At 43.0% G+C, this 16430-nt stretch overlaps 1 protein-coding gene across 5 annotated transcripts in view; it reads right to left on the bottom strand.

Moving 5' to 3' along the window:
- Positions 1-854: 854 nt before the first annotated feature.
- CARS2 (cysteinyl-tRNA synthetase 2, mitochondrial) overlaps positions 855-16430 on the bottom strand; it is a 54479-nt gene continuing 38903 nt past the window's right edge. For 2 of the 5 annotated variants that reach the window (XM_074990243.1, XM_074990253.1), the window contains exons 10-14: positions 10859-10997; positions 8544-8667; positions 5771-5869; positions 3674-3937; positions 864-1087 (exon numbers count right to left, since the gene is read on the bottom strand). In XM_074990243.1, coding sequence (XP_074846344.1) covers positions 1016-1087; positions 3674-3937; positions 5771-5869; positions 8544-8667; positions 10859-10997 — 698 coding nt within the window. In that variant the 3' untranslated portion in view covers positions 864-1015. Of the gene's footprint in view, positions 1088-3673; positions 3938-5770; positions 5870-8543; positions 8668-10858; positions 10998-16430 lie in introns of all 5 variants that reach the window. The other 3 variants (XM_074990223.1, XM_074990214.1, XM_074990233.1) reach the window with 3 other exon arrangements.

Genomic DNA, 16430 nt, shown 5'->3' on the forward strand with positions numbered 1-16430 from the left:
GCTGTCTATTTTAATTCCAGCTCTGCTGATGATTTGCTGCAATGTCTCTAAAGAAAGTCTATCGAGATCTGCTTACTTTCGTTCCATAAAGTATATGCTAACCTTGTATGGATAGTGTGAAGATTAATGATACAACTAGAGGGGCATGCTACCCATTTAAAAATTGATTTCAAATGCTGGTAGTTCCTGGCTTGCTCCATGAGCAGTGTTTGGGAATTGTAACTTACTTTGTCCAAAAGAGAATAAGAAATATAGGGACCTTAACTCGGACATAGCCTACAAGTAAGTTGATAGCATTTTTACTTAACTTGCTTATAGGCCTCATGGGAACTAACCAGTGGGACCAACAGATGTGCCAGGATACTGGGCAAGGTGTATGTCGGGGGGGTCTTACTATGTACCCCACAAAGATTTTTGTTAATATTTAGTATCTGCACAGACAAGAGTAGCATGTACAAACAACCACACACAAGGTCCATGGGGTAACCTATAGTTTAAGCACTTAGCTAGATATGCTCCTGGAACAATTTTTGAGTTTTCCTTTCAAGTTCTAGAAGAAAATACCTTATCTTTGTGTTGTGGTTGCCTGTTTGTCCTCAGCCTAACCAAGTTACCACAATGGTTGGCTCCAGTGGAGTGGGAAGAAAGTAATCATCAGGAGCAACAGCACATTCTGCCGAGCTGTTCTGAAAGTCTATGAAACACATACCTAACTTGGCTCATCAGCTAATTACCGGAATTAAAAATCCCATTTGTACTGTTTTCAATTGTATTAATTATTGCACTATTTGACTGAAATCCACCTATATTACTACCAGCTTAATTCACAATACACGCAGGAAAAAGATCAATGCCTTTTCAATAAAGTGGGGGAAAAATTCAAATTGTGGGAAAAGGTGAGATAATTTATTGAGAGAGAAGTTTCTGCAGCATTCTTCTTAAATTGACTGGCCCATAATTACATTTATTCCTAATTCGTTCCCTGACACATGATCAGCGCAACCAACATGCTGTATCAGCTGCCTTTTCCAGTATTCTGTTCTCCTCTTTGATCCACAACTTCCCATGTAGTAGTAGTACCCCGGTCCTGTACAAATAAAGTAGTAAGTCAAAATCCATGCATTTTTTTTAAATTACTGCACTTATCTGCTTAATTTTATTCAAATCCTTAAAAGGCGTAACACTTCCCTGAAGCAGCTATAAGATGAAACATTCTGCATTTAACTCAGAAGGCAAAAATGCTGATTAGAAAACTATTCCTGAGTACCTATTTGTTTTATAATCAATATTAAATTGCATAGCTTTTGATTAAATTAAAAAAGCAATCTGATCTTAAAATTACTTCATCTTGAGTAACAGGCAAAAGCTGAAAAATGTCTCAATGATGGTTACACTATTGAAAGGAACATTCCTTTGGTTTAGGTTTAAGTTCATTAGTGACTTGAGAAGAATACTGCAACTTCAGTTCTAAAACATTACTGAGACCACAGGTGGTGACAGGAGCTGTATTTTGAATTAGGTGATAAAGGAGACTGCAATGACACTTTAGTGTTTACTTTAAAGTTATCACAATACATTTTCAGACTTTGGCAGAAATAAATAAATGTGCCTCTTATGGCTACTACATGAGAATAAACTGCCCTGCACCTTTTGAATTCTTTATGGTTTATTAAGTATATTCAACCTGCTCTCATTCTTCAAAAGTATTATATTTATAAAGTATGAGTTCAGTTAGTCATTTCTGCTTATTACCTAGTCACTTGCAATTGGTGGAAATAAAGTGCCTCTGAAGAGTTCTAAAAGTGAAGTTCTTACAATGCACATAATAGAGGTTTCAAATCTGAGCTTGATTGGTAATCAAGGATATTTGAGTAGAATGCAATATATATCATTTGAGAAAATTAGTTTAATACATGAGCAGATTAAACATAGCAACAGGTTCTTGTCAGCAAGAACTATTTTATGCAAAAGAATTCAGTTCTATTAAATGTAAAGTAAGTTCTTGGCAGACTTAGAGAAATGTAAACTACAGGTCAGAGTTATTGGATAATTTTACTCAGGATTTTAAATGTAATTTCAACGTTTGAAGCAACAGCATGAGTGCCACCCTTGATGAAATACATACAATCAATATCTGAGTCAAAAAAGACATATCCTTTTGTAACATGGTATTATGTAAGTCAGATTTTTAGGAAAAATTTTTAAATACATTTGAGTATTTATAGTTTAAGTTTCTGGGAGAAAAAACTAAATTTAATAAAGAAACTACTAACTTAGAATTTGGGGTTTTCTTGGCCCTCCTTTACTAGCGAGATTTTTTCACACTTGAGATTCCAAATAATTCTTACACACTTAATTTGAAGTGGACAGCAGGGAAAGGTCTCACTTTAATGCCTTTTTTTTTTATCAGTAGTTTTCCATCAGGGTCCCAATAAACTTCCTGGTCTAAACAGGACTCAAGTGGCCACCAACAGCTTTTCTACAGAAGTGCTCCTGCAGTTGCTGAAACAATGGGTTATTTTTTGCCCCAGAACTTGATGCATCTGTGTATCTCATAGTGCCAGTTCTAGGTGAGGAGCCTCAAAAGCACGATGGCTCAGTTTTGCAGGGGCTGAGCGCCAGAGGATGTTTGCTCCAGTGAGTGAACATCTGACTAACACATTTGCATATGTCTGCTACAAATACAGAGCGGGAAAGGACAGTAAGGCAAGAGAAATGGGAAGGAGCAGTATTGGACAGAAGGAGATAATTCAGGGCCTGCAGGAAGAGACTTGAGGATACATCTACATTACCCAGGAGACTGACCCTGACCTGACTGGGTCAATCTTCTATGGCTCGATTTAATGCACCTATCAGGTGTCAACAGTCGACCCCACGACTCATTCTTGTGATGTGTAAAGGAGGTCAATGGGAGGAGTGTTTGTCCCATCAACCTCCCTCAGTGAGGGCAGCCAAATAAGTCAATTGTACACAGTTGCTGTAGCTGGACCTGCACATCTACAACTGACTTTAAAGTCTAGTGTAGACCTGCCCTCAGCCTATTACGGGGTGTGTGTGTGTGTGTGTGTGTGTTTTTTTTAAGGGTAGATAGAGCAGGAACATGGGAAAGGAAAATACTTCAACACTGGCATGAGGGGATAGACTAGAAAGAAGGGCTAGAAAGAAGGTGGCTACAGGCACATGGGACAGCACAGAAGGAATGGAGCTATTTGAGTGAGAGGACCACTGGATTTTCATAATGAACTGAGTGGAAAAAGCACTTTTCTATCTAAGGTCAGAGCTAACACAGAATACGAAAGATGAGTGTAAAGGGTGTCCCCATTCCTCGGCAAGCCTACTGCAAACTGCGCTTGTTCAAAATCATAACTTCTAGTGGCCCCTGCTGAATCTAGACAATGGCCAGAGGAGGATTTTAGAACATGGCAGAGAGTGTTTTGATAGCTAAATAAGTTACCCTCGGTAATTACAAAAGCAGCCATAGTTTAAGTAGAGATGCGGGGGAGGGAAATGTAAAGCCAATAGTTTGATCGTACATGAGGATTTCAGTTCTGCTTTGTCCTAGTCTAAATGCATACCACATGGTGCACAGCCCTGAAAGCTGCCGACACATTGCAGCAGTAAGTGCCGTCTTACACGAATTATTGAAGGAGTTGCAAAGATCATTTTCTCAAACCTTTATGTTGATTCCAAAGGCAGCAAGGTCTCGCCGCAGGTCGTCACAAGCCTGCAGCAGGGGTTCTCGCTCCAGCAACAGCTGCCGCCTTTTCTCCTTCTCTTCCCGTTTCCGTCCCTTTGCTAGGACGGCCCCCTCTTCCACCTGCTCGGCTCCTAGTGCTTCAGGCATAGCAAGAGCATAATTACGCACCTTCCCTCGGAAGCTCACTAGCTCATCAATCACGCTGGAAAGAGTAGCTGAACTTCTGTTTTCTGGAACAACCTATGCACCAAACACAGCTGCATTAAAATACCTGTACCAGAAAATGAGTTAGGCTGTTTTCATTTGACAAAATAAACTCGGAAGATAAGGCCCTTTCTGCCGGAGTATGTTGCAGTCAGGAGCTGGCTTACAGTACAGCTTGGCGCAGCTGCACCAGCTTCTATCAAGCTCGTGCCAATGAAACCAGTAGTGTTGTTTCAGATGTGCAGTCTCCATGAGCTGCCTCCTGGGTACGTGCACTGCACTTGTGTGGTCCATGCTGCAGTCACCGTGCAGGCACTCCCACAAGGGGGATGTAATTGTGCTTACGCTAGTCTAACTTACTCCTCTATAGCAGTGGTTTCAACCAGTGTGCCACGAGAACTGTCCAAGTGTGCCATGAAATTTCATCAATTTCCCTTCACTGGGACTCTTTCCAGAGCCACTCCAGGAGGAAAATGCTGACCCCACAGGAGCCCATTCACGCCAAGAGGCAGCTGCAATGCTGCCTCCCAGCTAAATGGGCTGGCAGGGAGGCCATTCCCCCTCCCCGCTGTGGCAAGGGAGAGCAAGAGCCTTTTGGAGCTGGTATGCACTTTAAATGCCATGTCCTGGCGCTAACGCTCTGACAGGAACGGGGAGGTCTGTTTTCTGGACCCCGCCTCCCCACTCTGCAAGTAGCTGAACATTTCAGTGGTTGCTTGATTACTCAACAGCGTATTTATGAGTAGAGCCAAGAGCCGTGCCCTAGCGAACTGCCATCCCTTTATCAAGGCACCACTTCCACACAATTACAAAAAACATCGTTCAGAGAAATGGGGCCCAAAGCTTTCAGTGGAGTGATTCTCTCACACCCCACTTTCAGCACTGCCTGAAAGCACTAGAGAACCTGAGAACACAGCTTTCAAATGTCAGAAAAGCACAAAGGCGCACATCCTAGTTAGGCACAAGGTCACAGCGTGCAGGTGAATGTCCTCCATGGAAATTACTCAATTCCTTCAAATACAGTATACCACCATAAATAAGATAAAACACACAAAATAAATGTGTGGACTAATAAATAACCAGCTCCTAACAAACCCAGCTGTTTTGAAACCAAAAATCTAAGAAACTGCTCTCACTAGCACTGTAATACAAAGAAAGCACGTCAACGTACGGCTAAACGAGTATTTGTACACACTGTAGATGTGTATGTATCAAATAGATTTTTTGCATATGTACTGTAAAGAGACATTTGTTTGCATCTGTAGAAAATTATATGGATCTGCTATGCACAAAAGGAAATTTGATCCTTGTTTAGGATTTAATAGCATCTGCAAATTTTGGGAGCCACAGAAATCAAACTTGGAACACCTCCCAGCTCCAGTCCTGCTTATTTTTAAACATATATAGTACTGGGTTACTACCCTTGGCAGTTCTCTGCTCAACACACTTGCTCTGGTGTTTCACTGATTACCTTCCCATCTGCCATTTCTAACTTATCCAGTACAGAAAAGCCTCTCAGTCACAAACATATTCTTGTTTCACTCCCTAAACTTGTTTCCACTTAGTGCCACAATAGAAGCTACACAGGAATATCCAAGAGCAGAATTTAGCCCCTAGTTTGTTCTGTACTATGCATCTATGTTTCATCTTCCTTCTTTTCTAACCACATAATTTACATCCATATCAGTGCAAATGCTTCCCTCTTTCTTGGTCAGTTAAAAGAATCAGAACCAGCAGTTTTACCTAGATTTTGCTCATTATTTTTGTGAAATGTTCTGTTAAGATGTAACGCCATAGCTGTTACTATACTGTTACTGCAACACAAACAATAACTCCCACAATAGATAGACCTTTAGAGTGGTTTCATACCTGTCTTTCTCCAAGAGATATTCCAAGGGTGTTAAAAAAGTCCTCTATATAGGAAACCATGGCTCCATACACAACAGGGCTTCTAGGCAATCCACCTTCCTGTTACAAACCACAGAAACAAAGCTGTCTGATCAATAAAAGTTTATTGCAGGCTTCAAACCGCTACTGCAGTTTATGGTTTGAAGTCTATGACCTTGACTACCCGTGGAAATTTTACCAGTCATGCGAGAATAATCCACCAAAGTGGAGAAGCATTCTGGTCAGCGAGTGGGACTTTTTTTTTAATTTTTCAGTTTAGCCTGCGTGATTTTGGAAGGGGTTTAAGTTAAATCATTGACACTCTTGTAAGAGTTGCCAAACCAAAGGCCAAATTCTCGCTTTTGTTTATTAAAAAACCCTACACCTCCTCTCTTCCTTGTGGGCACGGCCTATAAGCATGAAGTGAAAAGATGAAAATTCAATTAACAGTTGAAGGTTTTTCAGGTTAATTAATTACATCAGCTGCTTCAACATCAGGCTTTGTTGTGCTGACTAACACATTGTGAAGGTCATTTTCAGACACCCAGACAGTATTTAGCTACAAGACAGTGCTGATAATCCTAGCAGAAGCATTTGTAAACACAGATGCAGGCACACTTTCTCCTTCTATATTTACCAAATATGAACTCAGAGTTCAAAATTAATGCAGCAAAAACAGGAGCAAAGACTTATGGGGATGAAGTCTGGCTAGCAAAGGCAACAGCAGTGTACTAAGTTGAATACTGGTGTTCAGAGAGATGCATTAAGATGAGGTATTGGGTGAGCTTCTATTTAACATCTGCATGAATGTGAAGGATACTAAACTGGAAGAAGCCAGAACCAGCAGCCGGGGCCGGGGGGGAAGGTTAGCAGGGGGAAGCACACAAACGGTTCAGTGATAAGGAAGACTGAAAGAAAAATGACATGAGTTCAGTTTAGGAAAACGCAACCAATACAGCTGATATGAGTTGAACCTCTAATCTGCAACACTCTCGTGTGGCAACATCCGTAATCCTGCATGAATTTAGTTAGCCAGATGTGCACTTACGGATGTGGTCGAGTTTCCTGTGGTCCCACATAATTTGCTTACAGCCACCAGCTCTGGTTCTCAACGTTCTGTGCTGTTATTTAGCTGTAATTTACCCCTAAATGTCTAACAGCCTAGTAAGCAGTGGAAGTGTTGGTAATGTGCTAGACAACATTGACCTCCCATTGTCTGGCAAATTCTGTCATCCAGCACTAGTCATGTCCTGAGGGTGCTGGATAACCTCCATCTACATTTATGGTGGCGCGCAGAGTACTGGGACTTCAGACTACAAGCAGAAGCTACATGCTGCAGTGAAAGGCAGCTGTTGTCCACACTTGCCACTGCGGTGTGCTCTGGCAGTGGGGAAAGGCTCCAGGAGCAAGATGCTACACTGTTAAAAATAGCAGTGGTAACGTTGGAGACACTGTCTGGGCATGTAGGGAGCTGTGTATGGTACATACTCAAACCACAGACGTAAGGACACTACTGCTCTCAAGCTGTGCCTTGCCCTCCAGGCTGCGCTTCATGTCTGTGCTAGAAGGACATGCTGCGTATGTGCTACTCAGTGCATTGCCGTGCCTGTAGAGGTGCTGCTAGAGAAAAAAATCCAGCACAGCTGCTCCATAGGAGACAAAATACAGAAACCGGTATGTTCAAAGAGATCCTCGGAACAGTCCAGGGCAGCGTCAAGTGTATACAACATGGGGCAGGCCACTGCCAGAGAGATTGATTACTAAATGGGATTCGGAAACAAGTCAATCCGAAAGACGAGAGGGGCTTGTTCCGATATGTGCAGCTTTGTTATCAGAGATAAACTACAAACTGGATTGCATTAGGGATTTATTTGCAGAGTGGTCCAGAGAAGAACTTTAGACAGACAGGCTGTGACTAAGTCCAGATCTCAGACTGGTAGTGCACCTGCAGGACTAAAAGGAGACTGAGTTTAAAAAAGAATCTGCAAATGAGTTATTACTATATTCAGCCCCAATAAAAACACCATGAGCTGGGCAAATTAAGCAATCAGGGACAAAGAGAGAGAGAGAGGGTATGTAACCCAAAGCCAAAGAGGGCATCTTTGCCAAAAGTAAGATTAGAACCCAGGAGTCCCTAGGGCTGGGCCATCTTTGAACTCCTGCATTCAGCTCTACTTCAATATCAGATTTTAAATGAGGTCTCAAATGGTTGGTAGAGGACATGCAGTGTAGCTACAGCCTTAGAGAGGCAGTCAGAGACCACATTTCTGATTTGCTAATAGCAGAGGAAACCGGTGAAGGCAAAATAAAACAAGTGCTGCACTACCCCCGTTACCACCCCATGCACTTGAAAATCCTTGTAATAACAATGACTTTTTTACAAAATAAATAAATCCCCAGTCTATTCTTCATCAGTATTATGGGAGTAGAAAGCAGGTATACACAACAAGGTTTAAAATTTATGGCCCATGCAACAAAATCCACAGGAGTCTTTCAAAAGTCTTCCCTATGAATACAAGGCTGTTGTATTTGTAGGGAAGGCAGCAGGACAGAAATGTGCCTTGGACACAGTGAAGCATAAAACAATAGTACAGAATTCTAGAGATGCAGTCTGGACAAATGTGGGTCTTTATGTCAATATGTAGAGCTTTTTTTCTGCTGGTTTGTTGTGTGAACAATAAACTAGTGGGTCTGAATTAAACAGTAGGACTGTGGGCAGCTGTCATTTGATGATCTCTGTATCCTAATGGGTTACCTTAGTAACAGCCTTAAGCTGTCTGTTGCCATGGTGAATGAGGTCCATAATTACAGCAACAGCCCTGGAGGTGTCAAAGTCATCTGCAAATGCAGCCTTTACATTTGCTTTTGTGTTGGCTAACCTGACAAAAGAAAAGGTAAATGTGTGAGATAAAATGGATACTTGCTGGCAGAGTACTGAAATCATCTAGGATCAGCCAGAGGGAGTCATCCAAATGACACTGTCACTTGGTTCCTGGCTGTACCATAATGGGCAAAACTATGGCAATCAGAAGAGAAGAAAGATATCCGTGCAGAAGGGGAAAGCTATGTCTACCCAAAACTGACACATGGCACGTTTTACATCGTAATCCACAGCTGTCAGCTGCTACGTGACCCTTCAGCCACGCAGCCTTTACAATTTGGGAAACTGTCATTCTAAACTAACAATGTTACTTCTTTGGGGCTTTTTTAGCCGTTCATCGTTCACACTAACTGTGAGTATCTCTGCCAAGTCAGCGGTGATGTCCCGAAGTGCTGCAAGAGAGCTGAATGGGAGTGAGCTAGGAGCTCTGTGGCAGCACCGTGCACTGTATCTATCGTAAGACACAGGTTTAGGAGCACACTCTCTTTTCTCATTTGCTGTACCCATAGGACTTAGACACTGTTGGTGCAGTGCCTGGCTCAGAGGAAAAATGACAGAAGGCTCTTGTTCACGAGAAGCTTCTGGATAGTCTGGAGTTCCCTTTTCTCAAGTTTATCTACCACTGTCCCAGTATTAACATCACTCAACTGTTCAGTCTCAGACACTCGGATGCTGATACCCTGAGAGATTTATTTTATAAGTCCTTCCCTGAGGGCAGGTCTACACTAGATATTAAAGTCGATTGTAGGAATGCACTTGTGTAGCTAGAATCGACTTATCTATAATTGACTTACCTGGCCGTCCTTACAGAGAAAGGTCAATGGGAGAAACTCTCCAATCAACCTCCTGTACTCCTCACAAAATTGAGGCCAGGGGTCAACTGCTGAACCCTCACGGCTTGATTTCCTGTCCCCCTACTAGGCCTGTGAACCTGAACCCTGAGCGGGTCGATCGTCCATGAAGTGAAGACATACCCCGACATCCCCTTTCAACTTCCTTTCCTCCTGTCTCCATTACTGCAGTACAGTAAACCCTCAAGTTACGCAGGGGTCACGTTCCTGCAACCCCTGCCTAATTCCAATTTTTGTGTGATTTTCTGCCACCTGGTTCCTAGCTCCCCTGGGCTTGCAGGAGCCAGGAAACTGACCAGCCCACCAGTGGAGGGAACCAGCCCACCAGAGGAGGAGAGCTGGGAACCAGGGGCAGCCCTGGTCAGTTTTTCAGCTCTGCAAGTGGAGGGGAGCCGGAAGCCAGGCTGTCACCTGATTCCCAGCTCCCTGCCACTCCAGGGCCCAGGAAACCGCTCCTGTCAGGGACAGCAGCCTGACTCTCGGCAGTCACATTAACCCGAGAGACGTGCAACTTGGTTGTGCGTATTCTGAGGGTTTAGCGTACCTGACTGCCTTCGTTGGCCTCAGCTGGGTGTCTCTTATTTGTTGAGATGCTCCCTCAGCGTTACCTCACTCACCTTCTCTCAGCTGTGACTGACTCACTTGCCCTTTAGGATCACAATCCTGCCAGCCTCAACCACCAACTTCTCTTTGCAAAAGCCTGGTACATACGAATGCTTACTACTATTTCTACAGCACTGCCCCCTTCCACCGCCTTACAGTGACACTGAACTGCCCATTCATGAGCTTGTTACTGCAGGTTATTACTGCAGCTCCCACCTGTGGCCTTCCAAAATAGTGCCCATCTATTCAGACGGCTGCAGCCCAACTTCTCATGAATGCATGGATACAAAACAAAACGGCACCATTGTGTTCTGTTCATAGGCTCCCCATCAGCTTCTGCCTCATTTCAGGAGAGGTTATATCAGTCAAAGCAAGGCTAAATTTTACACACACACACACACACACACACACACACACACACACACACACACACACACACACACACACACACACACACACACACACACACCAGGCATCATAGTAAGACCATACAAAAGTGCATTGGCTAGAGAAGGGGGAGGGGAAAGCAATCAAAGTGAAAAGACAATATTGCTTCTCACTCTCCCTCTATCTAGATCAGATGGATTTTTGTTCAGTTTTTTAATGACACACAGTGCAGCACAAGAGTTCAATCCCTCGTAATCAATCAGGAGTTAACCAATTACCATTCATAGAATCAGAATCTTCAAGTGACAGTAGTATTTTTATTACACACACACACCTATGTGCACTCACATCTCCCACAGTGTGTCTTCCTTAATGGGATCACAAACCAGCTGTCCTTTCACATAAGCATTTGCATCACTCATAAAATACGAGATCGCCTGAAGAAGGTTCTTTGCATCATTCATGCTATCAGCACCAAATTCTATTGCTAAAAAAATTTAAAAAAAAATCATGTTATGCTATAGAAGATACTGTACAACATATATAAGAATTACTACCAAAATTAAGTATACATTCCCATAAAAATCAAGAATTGTCACATATCCTGAGGTGTAACAAAAACACTTACCTGTTTTTAAAGAAGCAGACATATTATATGATTAAGCAATCATAACTTGTTCAATCCATCATACCAATGTATTTCAGGCAGCTTGGGATTGTATTAAGAGGGATTCTAGTTTTAGCCTGCGTGAAAGTTCTCCAATTAAGGTCAGAGGCTTACTAGTAAATGTTTGCTTCAGTTCCCCCCCCCCCCCATCTGCTCAGGTTTGAGCCTTAGTTTATGAAATAGGGCTGAGAATGGACATATTCAGCTACACCTGCATGTAACCATCTACAGCACCATCACTGACACCAGCAATCAGCAGCAGGTCATCTTCCTACAATACACAAAAAGTTATAACTGTTTTAAATTACACTGCAATATCTCCAATGGACCCAAATTCAGCCCTTGTGTCAGTAAGCACTATTCCAACCAAGTTATGCCCCCTGGAAGTCGTGCCTACCAACATCAGAGCTGAATTTAAACTTTAGTCATCTAGAACAGGGGTCAGCAACCTTTCTGAGGCAGAGTGCTGAAATTTGACCTTTTGACTCCTCTGTACAGCCTGAGCGTCGGCGATACTTTTTAAAGTCACTAATAGTCCTATTTACATCAGCTTCATTAATAAATTAAGCTGCAGAGCTTTACTGTTTAGGTGGTGGTTGGTAGTATTAGCTGGTCTTTTGGTAATCCACAGGAAGCTCCAGGCTGCATGAGGGAGGATGGGTGGGGCTGCGATCCCGCCTCATGTGCCAACAGTACTGGCTCATGTGACACTCTTGGCACCCATGCTGGGGGTTGCTGACCCCGATCTAGCTAATTAAATCAGGGTAAGGTCTGCAGCCTTTACAAACCCACTGAACATAAATAACTCTGTTTTGCCCGATATACATGTTTTCTGACTAACTTTACACCCAGAGAGCATATTTTATTATAATGTACCACTCATTATATAAGCATTCATTTGACCTGCAGTTTTCACAGCAACCTCCCTCTGGCCACACACACACACACACACACTCTCTCTCTCTCTCTCTCCAACTTGCTTTGTGTGACTACACAACACTAAACACATTCAAACCATTTAGAAATATACACTCTATGTGCAAGACAGAGTTAAAACTGTGGTGGAAAACAGAGGCCAGACCTGATTACAATGACGGTAATATAAATCCAAAACAATCCTAATGGCTTGAACAGGATCTTTCTCGATTTATCCCAGTAGAACAGAGATCAAAATCCAGATCTACATTTGGGAGATTCTCAACTCTAACCGCATTAAAAATCTGTCTTAAATGGTGCATTAATGTTGATTTCAAAACATAACATTTGATTGTTCCTTTCAAATCAGACATTTACTTTTATTTGTCAAATAGTTACAGAAATTGGACATCAAATTTTATTCAATAAGATTAGCCAATTAATTACTCTGGTCACAGGAACTGTATAAGATAAACGTTTAATACACTGAGTCTTGCTTTGATTAAAGCTATTTTTCCACTCATTTATGCTTATCTACTACATGAGAATTACAGTCAGATGCTCTAAGGTGATTGTTTGGACTATGCATGTGCAAGTCCCTAAAGAAATTATATCTCCTAAATAAGTTTTGTCTTTGTGCTGGACAGCTCCACTGTGCCAGGGGAGCAGAATTGCTGAACACAGACCATACCCCAGAGTTTCAGTTCCTTATCAGGCCTAGACCACTATACTCCTGGCTCCCAAGTCTATCGTCTAACTATTAGAATAATGGCTCCTCTTAAAGACAGTTGTCATCTTTTGTTCCAAACAACCCTTGAAGAACTTACTGAGGAATAAAGAAGAGCCAGGAGGTACAAACAAAAATAACAGAGGCAGAATTTCTCTACACTAAATGGGCTTGCAAAAGGCAGTATACAGAAGCGAGTGGTTTTTAAATAAGTTTTAAAAAATGAATGAAACCGGACAGGACGGATGGACACACACACACTGGTATGCAGTAGCTAATTCAAGAGATGGGGATGAACTCTGGCTTTTCATTTTAGGCCTTATCTACAATACGCTATTTTGTCATTTACAGTCATCTTTTGTCACAGCTTTGCACCAACTGTAGAAATTTTGAGATGGACTGGCTGGTTGCTAGTGGCCTGCAGAAGGTGCATGACAAAGACACATAGTAGGCAGGTGAACCAGAAGACAAGTGAGTCAAACCGTCACTGTAGTGCAGTGCTGATGACATGCTGCTTCTATAAAGAGCTCAACGCCACAACCATCCCACATCCAGTGCTAAGAGCCCTGTGGATACTTTGAGGGGACAGTAGTCGGGAGTCAGCCCCAGCGAGGAGGTAGAGCTGGAGGACAAAGTGGAACATGCAGCAGGATCATCAGACGGCATGGTGAGTTAGGAACGCTTCCCCACACCACAGAAGCCTAGCCAGTCCCACCACTCTAAGTATGGCACACAGCAACAGGAGAGGGGACTTCTAGTAAGTGCTTTTTTACTTTGATAGTGCACAGTCAGACGGGATTGAGCTCTCAAGTACTTTGTTATATGGTAGAGGAGGGACAAAAGAGAGAAATTAAAAACATAGTCCATGCATCTGCGCAGTATGGCCAGGGTGCAGAAGTGTTAACACACAGGAATGTCTCTGCTGTCCTCCAGAGAGCGCTCTAGAAGCTTTCCTGTAGGTATTCTGCAATCTTTTGCTGCTGGTTCCTTGGCAGAGCTGTCTTGTTTCTCCCCCATCATAGGAAACTTTGCTGCATCACCCAGCAGTTATTTTGGCAGGGCCCAGAACAGCTTACAGACAAAGGGCACACAGAGCCAGTATGTAGCCGGATGTTTGCAGGAGATGCTCTCTTGCATCCTGGGTTACCTTCTGCAGATATCATATTCAGTCACCCTAGCCTGTGGAAAGGGTTCCAACATTCAGTGCAGGCTCCGTAGCTGCTCATAACCACTCTTCTTGCAAGCCCCCTTTGTTCCTGACCTTCCTTTCTTGTCCAGTCACCACCCCATAACACACTCATGGCGACCTGTGTGCCGGCCAGGAGACTGTGAGAAAGTAGTATGTTTAATTTTTGTGATTCATGTGAGCGCACTCATTATACAGCCTTTCTGTTCCTTATTTTCTTGCATTCTGCAGATGTGCCCTTGAGAACACAGTCCTCGGCACCAGTGAAGTGCCTCCATCAGATAATGCAGCAACCCAGGAGGCGTAAGGAGAATGTGTTTCATGAAGGGCTGCAGTCAAGACATACAGCGCAAGTGAAGCAAACGTGTGGGTGGGAGGGAAATTAATGAAAGACTGATGCTAGATATCCTTGAAAGGACACAGGCAAAATCAGATAATAAAGGCTCCTGCAGAACTGGAAAGAGAGGTTGAATCTCTGCAGTCAGAGCAGAACTGTGGCTGAGTTCCCATCCAGCTACTACAGAGACCTCCCTAAACTCTTCCACCATATTCCTCATATGCAGTGTTCCTTGTAAGCTGAGTGCTTGGGCAGTCACCCATGAGAGATTCAGATACCATCCAGCTGACTAGCTGAGTGCCCACAGCTAGCAGCAGGTATTTCTATTGGTGGTGCGTATCCACACATGCCTAGGTGCACATAACAAAATTTTATTCTGCCATGCATAGAAACAATTGGAGGGAACACACCTCAGGTGTTCTCAGTCCCTCACAGGACCCCCTGGACTCCACACCTGAAATTAAACCCAGCTCTCACAGCCCTAACTGCAAGACCGTTTCTCATTTTTTCATTCCCTGGTTGTCTGAAAGTTCGTGTTTTATCCCATTACTAAATGTCAGCCTTTGAAATAATGAGTCTATTTGTGGCACAAATACATTGCTCAGTGTTAACACTGAAATACAGAGGCTGTAGGTAGGACTAGTTGCTCCTTGCAATTAATGCTCAAGAAGTGAGTTCTACAGCTGTAATTCATGGCAGCAAGTAAACATTGCCCGGCCAAATACAGCCCATACAGACACATGACTGGGAATCATTGCTAAAATGCTACTTCAAAACTCTGCCTGATTCAAACAGCCTCCCACAGTGCCTATATAATTGCCCTTGTATCTGACTGCTCAAAATTTGCAACCCAATGCGGGGGAAACTTCTCCAACTTAGATTCACAAATATTATGAAGAGTACAGCAGGTCACAATGACCTTCAGATTATTTTCCTCACTGAAATCTAACTGATCAAACAGAGACCCCCAGGGGCCTATTCATTGGTCAAAGGCACATTTAATTGTCATTTGGTATCTGCTGAGCCCGTTGCTGAAGCAGTGCTTGGCACTGCCTAGGTTCCCATGTAAGGCTTCATGAACCATGGGAGCAAGAGGTAGGCATGGTCTCCAAGGACAACTATGGGCATTTGCACAACTTCCACTTCCATCTTCTGGTCTGGAAAGAGTCCCAGTATGCAGATTTCTGTATAGGCCAGTTTTCCTCAAGATATGTGCATCATGCACCTTCCCTGACCAACCCACACCGATGTCAGTGAAACAGCCCTGGCGCATTGGTGGAATATGTCCACACAACGTTATTAAAGCAACATATAACAGTTGACAAAACTTATGTAAGCAACCTTGTAATGCAGACACAACCTTAGAACAGTCCCATGTTCCACAGCCCGTCCCATCTTATTAATTGTATTTGCCTCTTTTGTATAGACAGCAGAAGTCATTCACAGATCCCTGTTTGCTTTTCTATATTATTGGCAGCAGACTCACTGGATTCCAACTAACAGCGTGTGGTTTCTTTTTAACAAAACTGTCTAAAGTTGCATGGGCAGTGCGCTGTCCTTATACTTTATCCAATGAGAGGAGCACAAAAGCCCAGGCTCACTGCAGCTAGTCTTCACACCTTGTAAATGAATTAATGAAACTGTAGAAAACAATGTGTAGGCGTTCATCAGCTGCAGGGCTGTCACAGCATTGCTCCTGGCCCCGGGGCCAGTCTGGGAAGTTTTGCTGAGCTGTCGAGCCTTTATATTACATACATATATATTATGTATTTTAGGTTTCCATTTAAAAAAAAGTTTGTCCAGGGCTCCAAATGTTCATATCAAAGATCCATTTATGCCCTCAAAACTCATTTTGTCTTGATCATGGTGCAGTAATCATTGAATCCTTAACAGCAGCATTCCTGCCACAGAAAAACACTCATACATCCACATTTAGGACTTGCTTAGAATCCTGATTCATCTAGAATTCTCTCTTTATTTTTCTTAGTAACGAAGGGCTGTTGCTGAGAGTCAGGCCAAGGCCACATTACAGGTGCTACTGTGACACCACGGCAGTGCTGCAAATTTGCTTATGTAGCACTGTACATC

This window comes from Carettochelys insculpta, chromosome 1 (genome assembly GCF_033958435.1).
Source record: "Carettochelys insculpta isolate YL-2023 chromosome 1, ASM3395843v1, whole genome shotgun sequence".
NCBI classification, from domain to species: domain Eukaryota; kingdom Metazoa; phylum Chordata; order Testudines; family Carettochelyidae; genus Carettochelys; species Carettochelys insculpta.